The sequence below is a fragment of the Salmo salar genome, chromosome ssa16 (assembly GCF_905237065.1).
Source record: "Salmo salar chromosome ssa16, Ssal_v3.1, whole genome shotgun sequence".
NCBI classification, from domain to species: domain Eukaryota; kingdom Metazoa; phylum Chordata; class Actinopteri; order Salmoniformes; family Salmonidae; genus Salmo; species Salmo salar.
This window is the reverse complement of record NC_059457.1, coordinates 69,148,330-69,163,163: the sequence shown is the minus strand read 5'-3', so window position 1 is coordinate 69,163,163 and position 14,834 is coordinate 69,148,330. Positions and strand designations below refer to the sequence as shown.

The 14,834-nt window shown below is 42.9% G+C and overlaps 1 protein-coding gene across 1 annotated transcript; it reads left to right on the top strand.

Moving 5' to 3' along the window:
* Positions 1 to 9,126: 9,126 nt before the first annotated feature.
* Positions 9,127 to 14,589, top strand: LOC106574418 (SLIT and NTRK-like protein 1). Its single transcript, XM_014150293.2, has one exon. The coding sequence runs from the start codon at positions 10,126 to 10,128 to the stop codon at positions 12,223 to 12,225; it is 2,100 nt and encodes a 699-aa protein (XP_014005768.1). The 5' UTR covers positions 9,127 to 10,125; the 3' UTR covers positions 12,226 to 14,589.
* Positions 14,590 to 14,834: the final 245 nt, after the last annotated feature.

Genomic DNA, 14,834 nt, shown 5'->3' with positions numbered 1-14,834 from the left:
ATTTTACATAATTCATAGAGATTTCTGCATGAAAATAGATGGGTACAACTTGTGGTTAGAGTTGAGGCTAAGGTTTACACACGCACACACAGAGAGAGCGTTGTTCTGATGCTGAAATCACAAAGCAATCAAATTCAGCACCATGGACAGTACCTCTCTGTCAGATTACAGTGGATAAAAAACCAACACTATTTCTAACTGATTCTAGCAATATGGGTCTCTTACACAGATGTTCATTATAGGAGGGTAACAATCGAACCAAGATGATGTATATGTATTATCATGAGGAAAATAATTCAGGTGTGTTACACACACACACACACACCAAATGATCTGCTAAAATAATCTGCAAATAAAATCACTCCCGAAACAATTTACCACCATGGACAGCCCCATTGTTAGGCGTTTCTGTGAGTTTCTATCCTTCCTTCATGATGTCGTTTTCAAAAGGCAGATGTTACACTGACTTCAAACCATGTTTAGAGGTGTTTTTTTTAACATATTAAATATTGAATCAACATAATGATAGACGACACCATATCTGCTGCTCCACAATGTGAGTTTCCAGATTAAGATCCATTTAATACCCTGGTGTAACTCAAGTATGCCTATTTATGTCCAATTTATATTAAAGTGACTTTACATAGAAGGCTGTAACAACAAGCTATATAATGGTGTATAGTTACAAGTCACTCTGACACTATCTGTTAACAACTGCATGTTGAAAATATTAAATATGTGGACTAAATAAACTCTAGGAAGCATGAATAACTGTGTTTTGTTGTGAATATTAATCAACTATCATGACTCAGCAATGGTTTAGTCTCCCTTTTTTTGCAGTCTCTTTGATCTGGCCCACAGCGGGACCCCAGCTGATTGGAAAGTCTACAGGCAAACATCCATTAACACATCACAACCTGGGCTCACTGAAACCTGTGTCCTAATGAAGGTTATTGTTCAGAAAACCATAGGTATCAATAGGGATAAGAGACCGTGTGTGTGTGTGTGTGTGTGTGTGTGTGTGTGTGTGCGTGTGTGTGTGTTTAGACGTGTTTAACTACACTTCTGGGAACCAGAAGAGTGTGCGTGTGTGCGCGGACGTGTTTAACTACACTTCTGGGAACCAGAAGTCTGTCTGTGATGAAATATTTCAACATTTGGCTTGTGGCATTTTGCCCTCCTCCTTGTTCTCCTTCTTCTGTCTGTGGGAGTTGTTTTTGTTGTTTTATGATTGACTCCAAAAGGAAGATATCTGAACACATGCTGGGTTGAAGGACTGACACACAAAAGACCTGATAAACAACAAAAAATATTAAGGTCACTGAATGTTCACAGAATGCTTCTAAAAGGCCAAAGAACAAAATAATTAAAAACATGTTATGCCAATTTCCTGATGCTTTCAGAGATTGTTTCTGACATTTTAAAGGTATAATGGAAACTGAACTGTGTGTGTTTGCTGGTCAATTTTCACCTAAAATAACATACACAAATCTAACTGCCTGTAGCTCAGGCCCTGAAGCAAGGAAATGCATTTTCTTGGTACCATTTGAAAGGAAAACAGTTGAAGTTTGTGGAAATGTGAAAGGACTGTAGGAGAATATAACACATTAGGATCTGGTAAAAGATAATACAAAGGAAAAAAACTAGTTTTTTTGTATTTTTTTGTACCATCATCATTGAAATGCAAGAGAAAGTCCATAATGTATTATTCCAGCCCAGTTGCAATTTAGATTTTGGCCACTAGATGGCAGCAGTGTATGTGTAAAGTTTTAGACTGATCTAATGAACCATTGCATTTCTGTTTTAAATGTTGTATCAAGACTGCCCAAATGTGCCTAGTTTGTTTATTAATAACTTTTCATGTTCAAAACTGTGCACTCTCCTCAAACAATAGCATGGTATTCTTTCACTGTAATAGCTTTGGACAGTGCAGTTAGATTAACAAGAATTTAAGTGTTCTGCCAATATCAGATGTGTCTATGTCCTGGGAAATGTTTTTGATACTTACAACCTCATGCTAATTGCATTAGCCTACATTAGCTCAACCGTTCTACGCTGCTGCTACTCTCTGTTATTATCTATGCATAGTCACTTTAATAACTCTACCTACATGTACATATTACTTAAATTACCTCGACAAACCGGTGCCCCCGCACATTGACTCTGTTCTGGTAACCCCTGTATATAGCCTCGCTATTGTTATTTTACTGCTGCTCTGTAATTATTTGTTACTTTTATTTCTTATTCTTTTTTTTTAGGTATTATTTTATTTTTTTGTATTAACTGCATTGTTGGTTAAGGGCATTTCACGGTAAGGTCTAGACCTATTGTATTCAGCGCATGTGACAAATACAATTTGATTTGATTGGATTTTTTATATGTAATGTGTTAATGTGAAACCATACTGTTTTTGTATGGACTACAACAGCACTGCCCATTACAGAGCTACTTTAAGCAAAACTGGGCAATCTCTACTGTACTTCTCCATATTTGTAAACAGAAGATGATCGTTTGTGAGAGAGCCTCATTAGAATACCCTACATGATAATGTGGCATTTGATCCTGGTTGGTAAGAGTGCTGGTTGCTTCTATCCTTACAGCCTGGTCTCATAGACGAGATGTAACGTAGTAAATGTAAATCCGGCCCTCAAATTAGTATGGTATGTTACACTTGGTATGGTTACATGAGACAGAAGGTTACTTAAGGCAAAAATTAAAGTAGGGTGGTTGGTCGGTCTGGATGGGTAGGCGTAAACGCGAATGTCTAGCAACTCAAAGGTTGAGTGTTTGAATCTCATCACAAACAACTTTATCATTTTAGCTACTTTGGGACTACTTAGCATGTTAGCTAACCCTTCCCTTAACACTAACCTTAATCCTTTAACTTAACCACTAACTCCTAACCTTAACCCTAACCCCTAGCCTAGCTAACATAGCCACAAAAAATATGAATTTGTAACATATCATGTGCTTTTCAAATGAGTAACAAATTGTATGAATTGTAATATATCACACAATTCATTACATACGTTACGAATTGTAATTCACAACATATCATACGAAATGGATGATGGACATCCAAAAATGAATAGATTTATTTTTACCTTTATTTAACTAGGCACGTCAGTTAAGAAAAAAATATTATTTTCAATGACAGCATAGGAACAGTGGGTTAACTGCCTTGTTCAGGGGCAGAACAACAGATTTTTACCTTGTCAGCTCGGGGACTCGATTTTGCAACCTTTTGGTTACTAGTCCATTGCTCTAACCACTAGGCTACCTGCCGCCCAAATACATACCATGGGAAACATAACATATCATACTAACTGGAGTGTCCCAGATTTACATTTACTTTGTTAGGTCTACCCCTAAGCCCAAGTTTATTCTTAGCCATTGGCATATATGTTCCGGAATTCCAATTTGAGCAGCAGCAGCTGAAAAATGAGCTCCTACAAATATTGAAATTTACATGGTTTTTAGAGTGAAGTACATCGGAAAAAAGCAAAAGAAAACTGCAAGACTGAATAGGAGAAAAAACAAGCAACAAACAAAGAAGATAGGCTTTTGAAAAATAACTATTTTTCATAAAATTGTAGTTATCTTAGCTAGCTGAATTGTTTACCAGTTGCTAAGCAGTTGCTAGGGACTCTTTTGGAAGAAGCTAGCTAGCTAACGAAGAACAACAAAGAATATCTAGTTAACAGAAGAAAAGAAAGAGAAAATCAGGACAGAAGAAAAAGGATATCAAAGTGAAACAGTTCTCTAAAGACACAGGAGACAATAATACAAGAAACAACACTTCTGTAGCTTGTCAACTATGTGTCTGTCTATCCCTGTTCTCTCCTCTCTGCACAGGCAATACAAACGCTTCACACCGCGTGGCCGCTGCCACTCTAACCTGGTGGTCCCAGCGCGCACGACCCACGTGGAGTTCCAGGTCTCCGGCAGCCTCTGGAACTGCCGGTCTGCAGCCAACAAGGCTGAGTTCATCTCAGCCTATGCTACCCTCCAGTCCCTAGACTTCCTGGCGCTGACGGAAACATGGATTACCACAGATAACACTGCTACTCCTACTGCTCTCTCTTCGTCTGCCCACGTGTTCTCGCATACCCCTAGAGCATCGAGCCAGCGGGGTGGTGGCACTGGAATCCTCATCTCTCCCAAGTGGACATTCTCTCTTTCTCCCCTGACCCATCTGTCTATCTCCTCATTTGAATTCCATGCTGTCACAGTTACCAGCCCTTTCAAGCTTAACATCCTTATCATTTATCGCCCTCCAGGTTCCCTTGGAGAGTTCATCAATGAGCTTGACGCCTTGATAAGTTCCTTTCCTGAGGATGGCTCACCTCTCACAGTTCTGGGTGACTTTAACCTCCCCACGTCTACCTTTGACTCATTCCTCTCTGCCTCCTTCTTTCCACTCCTCTCCTCTTTTGACCTCACCCTCTCACCTTCCCCCCCTACTCACAAGGCAGGCAATACGCTTGACCTCATCTTTACTAGATGCTGTTCTTCCACTAATCTCATTGCAACTCCCCTCCAAATCTCCGACCACTACCATGTATCCTTTTCCCTCTTGCTCTCATCCAACACTTCTCACTCTGCCCCTACTCGGATGGTATTGCGCCGTCCCAACCTTCGCTCTCTCTCTCCCGCTACTCTCTCCTCTTCCATCCTATCATCTCTTCCCTCTGCTCAAACCTTCTCCAACCTATCTCCTGATTCTGCCTCCTCAACCCTCCTCTCCTCCCTTTCTGCATCCTTTGATTTTCTCTGTCCCCTATCCTCCAGGCCGGCTCGGTCCTCCCCTCCTGCTCCGTGGCTCGACGACTCACTACGAGCTCACAGAACAAGGCTCCGGGCAGCCGAGCGGAAATGGAGGAAAACTCGCCTCCCCTGCGGACCTGGCATCCTTTCACTCACTCCTCTCTACATTCTCCTCTTCTGTCTCTGCTGCTAAAGCCACTTTCTACCACTCTAAATTCCAAGCATCTGCCTCTAACCCTAGGAAGCTCTTTGCTACCTTCTCCTCCCTCCTGAATCCTCCTCCCCCTCCCCCCTCCTCCCTCTCTGCGGATGACTTCGTCAACCATTTTGAAAAGAAGGTTGACGATATCCGATCCTCGTTTGCTAAGTCAAACGACACTGCTGGTCCTGCTCACACTGCCCTACCCTGTGCTTTGACCTCTTTCTCCCCTCTCTCTCCAGATGAAATCTCGCGTCTTGTGACGGCCTTACGCCCAATAACCTGCCCTCTTGACCCTATCCCCTCCTCTCTTCTCCAGACCATTTCCGGAGACCTTCTCCCCTTCCTCACCTCGCTCATCAACTCATCCTTGACCGCTGGCTACGTCCCTTCCGTCTTCAAGAGAGCGAGAGTTGCACCCCTTCTGAAAAAACCTACACTCGATCCCTCCGATGTCAACAACTACAGACCAGTATCCCTTCTTTCTTTTCTCTCCAAAACTCTTGAACGTGCCGTCCTTGGCCAGCTCTCCTGCTATCTCTCTCAGAATGACCTTCTTGATCCTAATCAGTCAGGTTTCAAGACTGGGCATTCAACTGAGACTGCTCTTCTCTGTGTCACGGAGGCTCTCCGCACTGCTAAAGCTAACTCTCTCTCCTCTGCTCTCATCCTTCTAGACCTATCTGCTGCCTTTGATACTGTGAACCATCCGATCCTCCTCTCCACCCTCTCCGAGTTGGGCATCTCCGGCGCGGCCCACGCTTGGATTGCGTCCTACCTGACAGGTCGCTCCTACCAGGTGGCGTGGCGAGAATCTGTCTCCGCACCATGCGCTCTCACCACTGGTGTCCCCCAGGGCTCTGTTCTAGGCCCTCTCCTATTCTCGCTATACACCAAGTCACTTGGCTCTGTCATATCCTCACATGGTCTCTCCTATCATTGCTATGCAGACGACACACAATTAATCTTCTCCTTTCCCCCTTCTGATAACCAGGCGGCGAATCGCATCTCTGCATGTCTGTCAGACATATCAGTGTGGATGACGGATCACCAGCTCAAGCTGAACCTCGGCAAGACGGAGCTGCTCTTCCTCCCGGGGAAGGACTGCCCGTTCCATGATCTCGCCATCACGGTTGACAACTCCCTTGTGTCCTCCTCCCAGAGTGCTAAGAACCTTGGCGTGATCCTGGACAACACCCTGTCGTTCTCCACTAACATCAAGGCGGTGACCCGATCCTGTAGGTTCATGCTCTACAACATTCGCAGAGTACGACCCTGCCTCACACAGGAAGCGGCGCAGGTCCTAATCCAGGCACTTGTCATCTCCCGTCTGGATTACTGCAACTCGCTGTTGGCTGGGCTCCCTGCCTGTGCCATTAAACCCCTACAACTCATCCAGAATGCCGCAGCCCGTCTGGTGTTCAACCTTCCCAAGTTCTCTCACGTCACCCCGCTCCTCCGCTCTCTCCACTGGCTTCCAGTTGAAGCTCGCATCCGCTACAAGACCATGGTGATTGCCTACGGAGCTGTGAAGGGAACGGCACCTCCATACCTTCAGGCTCTGATCAGGCCCTACACCCAAACAAGGGCACTGCGTTCATCCACCACTGGCCTGCTGGCCCCCCTACCTCTGAGGAAGCACAGTTCCCGCTCAGCCCAGTCAAAACTGTTCGCTGCTCTGGCACCCCAATGGTGGAACAAGCTCCCTCACGACGCCAGGACAGCGGAGTCAATCACCACCTTCCGGAGACACCTGAAACCCCACCTCTTTAAGGAATACCTACGATAGGATAAAGTAATCCTTCTAACCCCCCCCCATTTAAAAGATTTAGATGCACTATTGTAAAGTGGTTGTTCCACTGGATATCATAAGGTGAATACACCATTTTGTAAGTCGCTCTGGATAAGAGCGTCTGCTAAATGACTTAAATGTAAATGTAATGTAAATGCATGTGATACCGTTTGAAACACCATAGACACTGATGCATGTAGAATACGCAAAGTAATCAATATGAGTTGTTGAGCCCGACCCTGTCAGAGGTCGTCCTCTTTTGGACGTTATTTCTATTATGTCAGTGATGTGAAATCAATCTCATGACTCCAGTTATGTTCTCATTTTTGTATTATCGATCAAAAAAGTAGACCAGGCCTAGCACATAAATAAAACAAAACAAAATGATGAGGTTCCATAAATGTTTGTTGTAGTCAAATGAGAGCCGTATCATTTAGCTGGGTTGTTGCATGTACAGTTGAAGTCGGAAGTTTACATACACTTAGGTTGGAGTCATTAAAACTCATTTTTCAACCACTCCACAAATTTCTCTGTGCCTTTTTAAACTGCTACAAAACCACCATAAAAAGCCAGACTACAGTTTGCAACTGCAAATGGGGACAAAGATCATACTTTTTGGAGAAATGTCCTCTGGTCTGATGAAACAAAAATAGAACTGTTTGGTCATAATGACCATCGTTATGTTTGGAGGAAAAAGGGGGAGGCTTGCAAGCCAAAGAACACCATCCCAACCGTGAAGCATGGGGGTGGCAGCATCATGTTGTGGGGCTGCTTTGCTGCAGGAGGGACTGGTGCACTTCACAAAATAGATGGCATCATGAGGTAGAAAGATTATGTGGATCTATTGAAGCAACATCTCAAGACATCAGTCAGGAAGTTAAAACTTGGTCGCAAATGGGTCTTCCAAATGGACAATGACCCCAAGCATACTTCCAAAGTTGTGACAAAATGGCTTAAGGACAACAAAGTCAAGGTATTGGAGTGGCCATCACAAAGCCCTGACCGCAATCCTATAGAAAATTTGTGGGCAGAACTGAAAAAGCTTGCGCGAGCAAGTAGGCCTACAAATCTGACTCAGTTACACCAGCTCTGTCAGGAGGAATGGGCAAAAATTCACCCAACTTATTGTGGGAAGCTTGTGGAAGGCTACCTGAAACGTTTGACCCAAGTTAAACAATTTAAAGGCAATGCTACCAAATACTAATTGAGTGTATGTAAACTTCTGACCCACTGGGAATGTGATGAAAGATATAAAAGCTGAAATAAATCATTCTCTCTACTATTATTCTGGCATTTCACATTCCTAAAATAAAGTGGTGATCCTAATTGACCTAACACGGGGAATTTTTACTTGGATTAAATGTTGGGAATTGGGAAAAACTGAGTTTAAATGTATTTGGCTAAGGTGTATGTAAACTTCCGTCTTCAACTGTACGTTTTAGTCTATGTAGGCTAGGCTAGGGGTTAGGGTTAAGGTTAGGAGTTAAGGAGGACCGAGCATGCCCCCATTCTCATCGGCGGGGCTGTAGTGGAGCAAATTGAGAGCTTTAAGTTCCTTGGTGTCACCAACAAACTAACATGGTCCAAGCACACCAAGACAGTCGTGAAGAGGGCACGACAAAACTTATTCTCCCTCAGGATACTGAAAAGATTTGGCATCGTCCTCAGATCCTCAAAAAGTTTCCCAGCTGCACCATCAAGAGCATCCTGATGGGTTGCATCACTGCCTGGTATGACAACTGCTCGGTCTCCGACTGCAAGGCACTGCAGAGGGTAGTGCATACGGCCCAGTACATCACCGGGGTCAAGCTTCCTGCCATCCAGGACCTCTATACCAGGCGGTGTCAGAGGGAGGCCCTAAAAATAGTCAAAGACTCCAGCCACCCTAGTCATAGACTGTTCTCTCTGCTACCACACAGCAAGCGGTACCTGAGCGCCAAGTCTAGGTCCAAGAGGCTTCTAAACAGCTTCTACCCCCAAGCCATAAGACTCCTGAACAGCTAATCAAATGGCTACCCAGATTATGTGCACCCCCTTCTCCTACTGCTGCTACTCTCTGTTATTATCTATGCATAGACACTTTTATAACCCTACCTGCAAGAACATAATTACCTCACTTACCTCGACACCGGTGCCCCCGCACATTGACACATTGACTCTGTACAAGTACCCCCTGTATTTACTGTTATTTACTGCTGCTCTTTAATTTTTTTCCTTTTTTCCCCTTAAAACTACATTGTTGGTTTTGGACTTGTAAGTAAGCATTTCACTCTAAGGTCTACACCTGTTTTTTTCGGCGCATGTGACAAATAAAATGTGATTTGATTAGATGTAGTTAATTATTTTACCGCATTCAACAGCGGTTCCTAGCAGAGAGAGAGTAACATTCACCCTGGAGGGCACTCGCATGCTGGGCTTGGTGCAATACACACACCAGGGATTATTATTCTTCATAAAATGCACAAATTAATCATTAGATAAGGTTATAACCAACCCCCGATTTGGAAACGAGTTGTCTCCAATACCTTGGTAATGCGTTATGTCGTCTAGTCTACTTTTTTTTTTTTAAACAGAAGCGGACCTAAAGCAAGGATCCAGCCTAATCAGTAACATGAAATAAGGAACGTCGTTTGGAATCCATAATCTTGTTGGCTTTAGAATGGGAATATTATTGGTCAAAAAAGACTGACCAGATCAACAGCTTTTAGTGTGAACATTTTAACGCTTGCTAGTCCTCTATCTGAATAGATTTTTTTCAGCATTCCCTCAGACGATAGATTTTTTTTCCATTGCAGCTCAGTAGAGGGTGTGAGATCTTTCTAAGAGCACCGGGCTAGAACGAGCACAGTCTCTATGTAACCTCTTTGTGATTCAAAATCACCAAAGGAAAGCACTGGAAACAAACGCAAGGGAGACACCGAAAGGTGTGAGGAATGCGTTTTTTTTGCAGTGGCAGTGTGATCAGCACTACATCTCCAGCGTCGGGTGTGAATTCAGCACCGAGGGGAAAAGAACAGCACCCACTGCTACCGCAGCACGACGAGAAAATCACGGATTTATAAAATCTGCAAGGTCAGTTAATACCGATCAAAAGCCCCAAAATGTGTCGGCTGCTATTGCGGTTTGTTGTTTTCAATTATTTTCATACGAGCAAAAGGATCCATTCGATCTGAGGCATTCTATATGGTCATTTTAAAGCTGGACGCCTGGACATAACGGGCTAGATGAGCATGGATATTACAAAGGACTGTCGTCTTTTCTTTTAGACTCGTCGGTCTATCTTTTTGAGGATAAACTGGACTAAAAACATTGATTCAACAGCTCGTTTTCATGTCTTGAAATCGGGGATGAATTGTTTGTATTGAAAATGCTGCTTTGGATTGTCTTGCTGAAGGCGGCTCTTTGTGTTGCTATTGGAAATGTTACAAGGGACATTTGTAAGGAGCAGATCTGCTCCTGCAATGAGATTGAAGGCGATTTGCACATTGACTGCGAAAAAAGGAGCTTTACTAATTTGCACCATTTGACTGGTCCCAGTTCCCAGTTTTATCACTTGCTATTGCATGGAAATTCTTTATCCAGGCTTTTCCCCAATGAGTTTGCGAACTTTTACAATGCCGTAAGCTTGCATTTGGAAAACAACGGTTTGCATGACATTGTCCCTGGTGCTTTTCTGGGACTGCAGCTCGTGAAAAGGCTACACATAAATAATAACAAGATACGGTCATTTAGGAAGAGCACCTTTCTTGGTTTAGATGACTTGGAATATCTTCAGGCTGATTTTAATCTATTGAGAGATATTGACCCGGCCGTGTTCAGGGACTTAAATAAACTTGAAGTGTTAATTCTAAATGATAACCTCATCAGTGCACTACCTATAAATGTGTTTCAACACGTTCCCATCACCCATCTCGACCTGCGAGGGAACCGAATCAAAACGGTGCCTTATGAGGGAGTTCTCGAACAAATACCGGGCATTGCGGAGGTTTTATTGGAGGATAACCCCTGGGACTGCAACTGTGACCTGGTTTCCCTGAAGGAATGGCTGGAGAATATACCGCAGAACGCGCTTATCGGCCGGGTGATCTGCGAAGCTCCAACGCCACTGCAAGGGAACGACTTGAACGAGACATCGGAGATGGTTCTGTGTCCTTCAATAAAAAGTGGTGCTGACGAGAGTTTAGTTGCACCTCCTACCCAAGAGGAGACCTCTGTACCTGGGCCCGTTCCAACGCCTTATAAAGCAAGTGGTGATCCTGGGTCCCCAACCCCAGGGAATGGGCAAAAGGGACGCTCTAAATCGCACTGGCAGTTGAAAACGAAGCCCACATCTATGACAGGTGTGAACGGGGAGAGAGAGCAGCTGCATATTGTGCAGAACGCATCTTGCCCCGTGCCATGCAGCTGCAAGCTCATTGGATCCAGGCAGGGGTTAGGGGTTAACTGCGAGGGCAAGAAGATAGAGAGCTTGGCTAACCTAAAACCCAAACCCCTCACTGCGCACGAATTAAACATGAGAGATAACAACATCCATGCTATAAAAAAGAACCATCTCAATGGCTATTCAAGTCTGAATCTCCTTGATTTGGGTGGAAACAACATCAAATTGATAGACAACAGCACTTTTCAAAACCTCACCGAATTAAGATGGTTGTACATGGATAAGAATTACCTGGATACGCTCATTGCGGAAATGTTCATTGGACTTCAAAATCTGGAATATCTCAGTTTGGAATATAATGACATACAGCTGATACTGGCAGGAACATTCAGCCCTCTGCCTAATCTGCGAGTGCTTTTCCTCAACAATAACTTGCTGAAAGCGCTACCTGTGGATGCTTTCCTTGGAGTGTCTTTATCGAAGATTAGCTTGCATAATAATTATTTCACATATCTCCCTGTCGCAGGGGTCTTAGATCAGCTCAATTCGATCATACAAATTGATTTGCATGGGAACCCTTGGGATTGCTCGTGTAATATTGTCCCCTTCAAACAGTGGACGGAGAAATTGGGGGCAGATGTGATCGTTAGTGATCTCAAGTGTGAGTCACCGGAAGAGTTCTGGAAAAGGGATTTCCGTCACGTCCGAAATGATCTGATGTGTCCCAAGCTCTATGACAAAATCTACCCCACCTCTCTCTCCAAAAACAGCACGTTCACCGCAGACACGGGTACGCGCTCGAACTCCTATGTGGAGCCGAACAGGGTCTCCATCTCTGTACTAGTCCCTGGGCTACTACTGGTATTTGTCACGTCTGCGTTCACTGTTGTAGGGATGCTTGTCTTCATCTTGCGGAATCGCAAGAGATCAAAGCGGAGGGATGGTAATTCCTCTGCGTCAGAGATCAATTCCTTGCAGACAGTGTGCGACTCGTCTTATTGGCATAGCGGGCCTTACCATGCGGACGGGGGCGCGCAAAGAGGGTTTGACTGTAGCGCCCATTTCTCCCCAACAAATGATGCGTAAAACGACTACTGACAATAAACCTGGAATACAAACAGACAGACAAATATACTGCGTTCTGTTGACACAATGGCAATTGAAGAAAAATAAACAAATGCTATGTTACTAAGCTTCTTCACTCGCTTTTTTGTCGGAGATAGACCATTTTTTGTTTGCTCCAGTTGACTGTGGTGCCAATGAGTCTGCTACTGAACCACCTGTAATATATGTATAGACCCTCTCCCCGGCCCCATCCCAGTACAGCTATTTGCCGCAATCAGACTGACTATCTGAGAGAGAAGATTCGGGAAATGGTGCACGAGCATGAATGTAATGTAAATAACTGACTGTGTCATATCTGCATGATTTCGCATGGTTTCAACTCACACTGGGGAACCATACCATAATTAACGAAGAAGCCAACCCGACCCTTCTTTCATGTTATCAATATGAATATATACAGTATATATATACATATAAAACCATATATGAATATATACAAAGTGCCATTTCTCGATTTTTTTTTTGTGAACTGCGTTATAGGATTTGTATTTGTTGTTTTGAAACTGTTAAAAAACGGGAAAAGAACACATTGGGATGATGAAGAAGATAAACGCTGTCCACGCATGTTCTTTTTTGTTTGTTTTATCATTTGATTGTCGATAAATATCGGGGTTATTTATAATTGGTGCAGACATGATCATATCTGCACATTCATCTCTTTATGAATGTATAATGTGTTATTTTATGGTGTGCCAATTGTTGAATTTCAGATATTCGGGATGCAGATGAGCATGACCAATTAACGTCACTCAGATGGTTATGCTGCAAGGTTAATGTAGCTAAAAACAGTTCGTGGTTTTGTGTGTTAATGCCTATACCCTGCTTTGGGGGAGAGGAGAAGGCTTTACCGAATTATATGGGGGTTTTCTAACTGCATATTTTTTCAAAATTAAAATGTTTTCAATGGAAGTAATGGTATGTGAAGTTCGATCTATGTACAGAGCGCAGGTAGACTAGAATGCTTTTTTTTATGTGAAAAGTATTCCTCCACAAAGCGTAGGCTATGATTCACCTCCATTTATGTGAGCTTTTGTAAAGCCATCTACTGTGTCCAAATAATAGAAATGGACTTACATTTTTTTTTAACTAATACGTGCTTAAAGTAGATTGGGCAATGGTCAGTTTGCATACAGTAAAACAAAAATAAAACACACTTCTTAGCATTCGACAGTATTCGTCTGATGCCATAGGGAAGACATGGCAGGATCACCGCATTACTCTAGACGAGGAAACTCACGATGTCGCTGTTGGTGCATCTTCTCTATTGGAGGGAGGGCTGAGGTATAGGAGTTTTGCAAGAGGGCGTTATGGAATTACATTTTACTGAGCAACTATAATGATATCAAGACGATGATTACAGTGTATAATAATGGTTAGCATTAAAGGTGATATTCTGATAATCCATTCAAATGGATCAATGTCACTGATTCTGCAGTATCACGGTACAGATCGTAGGATTGTGAAATGTTTTTTCTTTGTTTTATATATATATATGAATACTCTGTAAATTCAAGCTCTGAATTCGTTTTGTTCATACTGGTTTTTATTTTCATTAGGATCAGGTCCATCAATGTACCCACTGTATTTAATTATCTTATAAATAAGCATATGTGCAAGAGACCCCACTGCTACAATCCGTTTTGGAAAAGTCTTGTCAATAAGGAATGACAAGTCAGACATGCACTGGCCTGCAGAAGGTCAAAGTGCTCAGAGCCATTTCAATATCAAACATGTCTCAACCCTGTCTGATTCATAATTCATCTTATTAATACAGCAACAAGCATTTTTCCCAGGCCTTTTTAACACTGTGGACTGACAGACTATATGGTTAAATGTGTGACTGCATTAGCAGAACAATGTTCATTGTCGAGTGTCTGGTGTGTGTGTGTGTGTGTGTGTGTGTGTGTGTGTGTGTGTGTGTGTGTGTGTGTGTGTGTGTGTGTGTGTGTGTATTTATGCATTTAAATAATTAGAATTATTGATTAAATGTGTGTGCATGTGCACTAGTGTCTGTCTACGTGTGTATGTCTGTATGCCCACCCCCAACCCCCACCACAAAATGTAACCAATCACATAGGCTGACCTTGGGGAGTATTATCTTAGCAGATCTTTGGCAACAACAGTGCTGTCCATCACTTCAGACTCCAGTTTGTTGGTGTATTGCTTCAAAGGGTAATTATCAATCTCTACTGTGGAACATTTTACAATGGCTCATGAATTATTGGTCATATCTCAATGCTGTGTCCCAGAGTTACATTTATATGCTTTACTACATTTGACCTGCTTCTATTTTGTTAAATAAAATGTGGTTGAGGTTGAGTGAAATCTGTGGGTTTCTAAGACATTTCATTCTTACCTGTGTTGAACTGAAAGACAAGATAATTTGATATGTGTGTGCTAAATGTGCTTGTTTTGTTTCAATAATGACCACGTGGTCTGTGCTGTCCATGGTGCTGAAAAGGTTTGCTGTGCTATTGCATTAGCAGAAAAATGCTAATGCAGCCAACTTATTTCAGCACCATGGACAGCACACGTCTCTGTCAATGAGATAGCAGTTATATTGGGTGTTC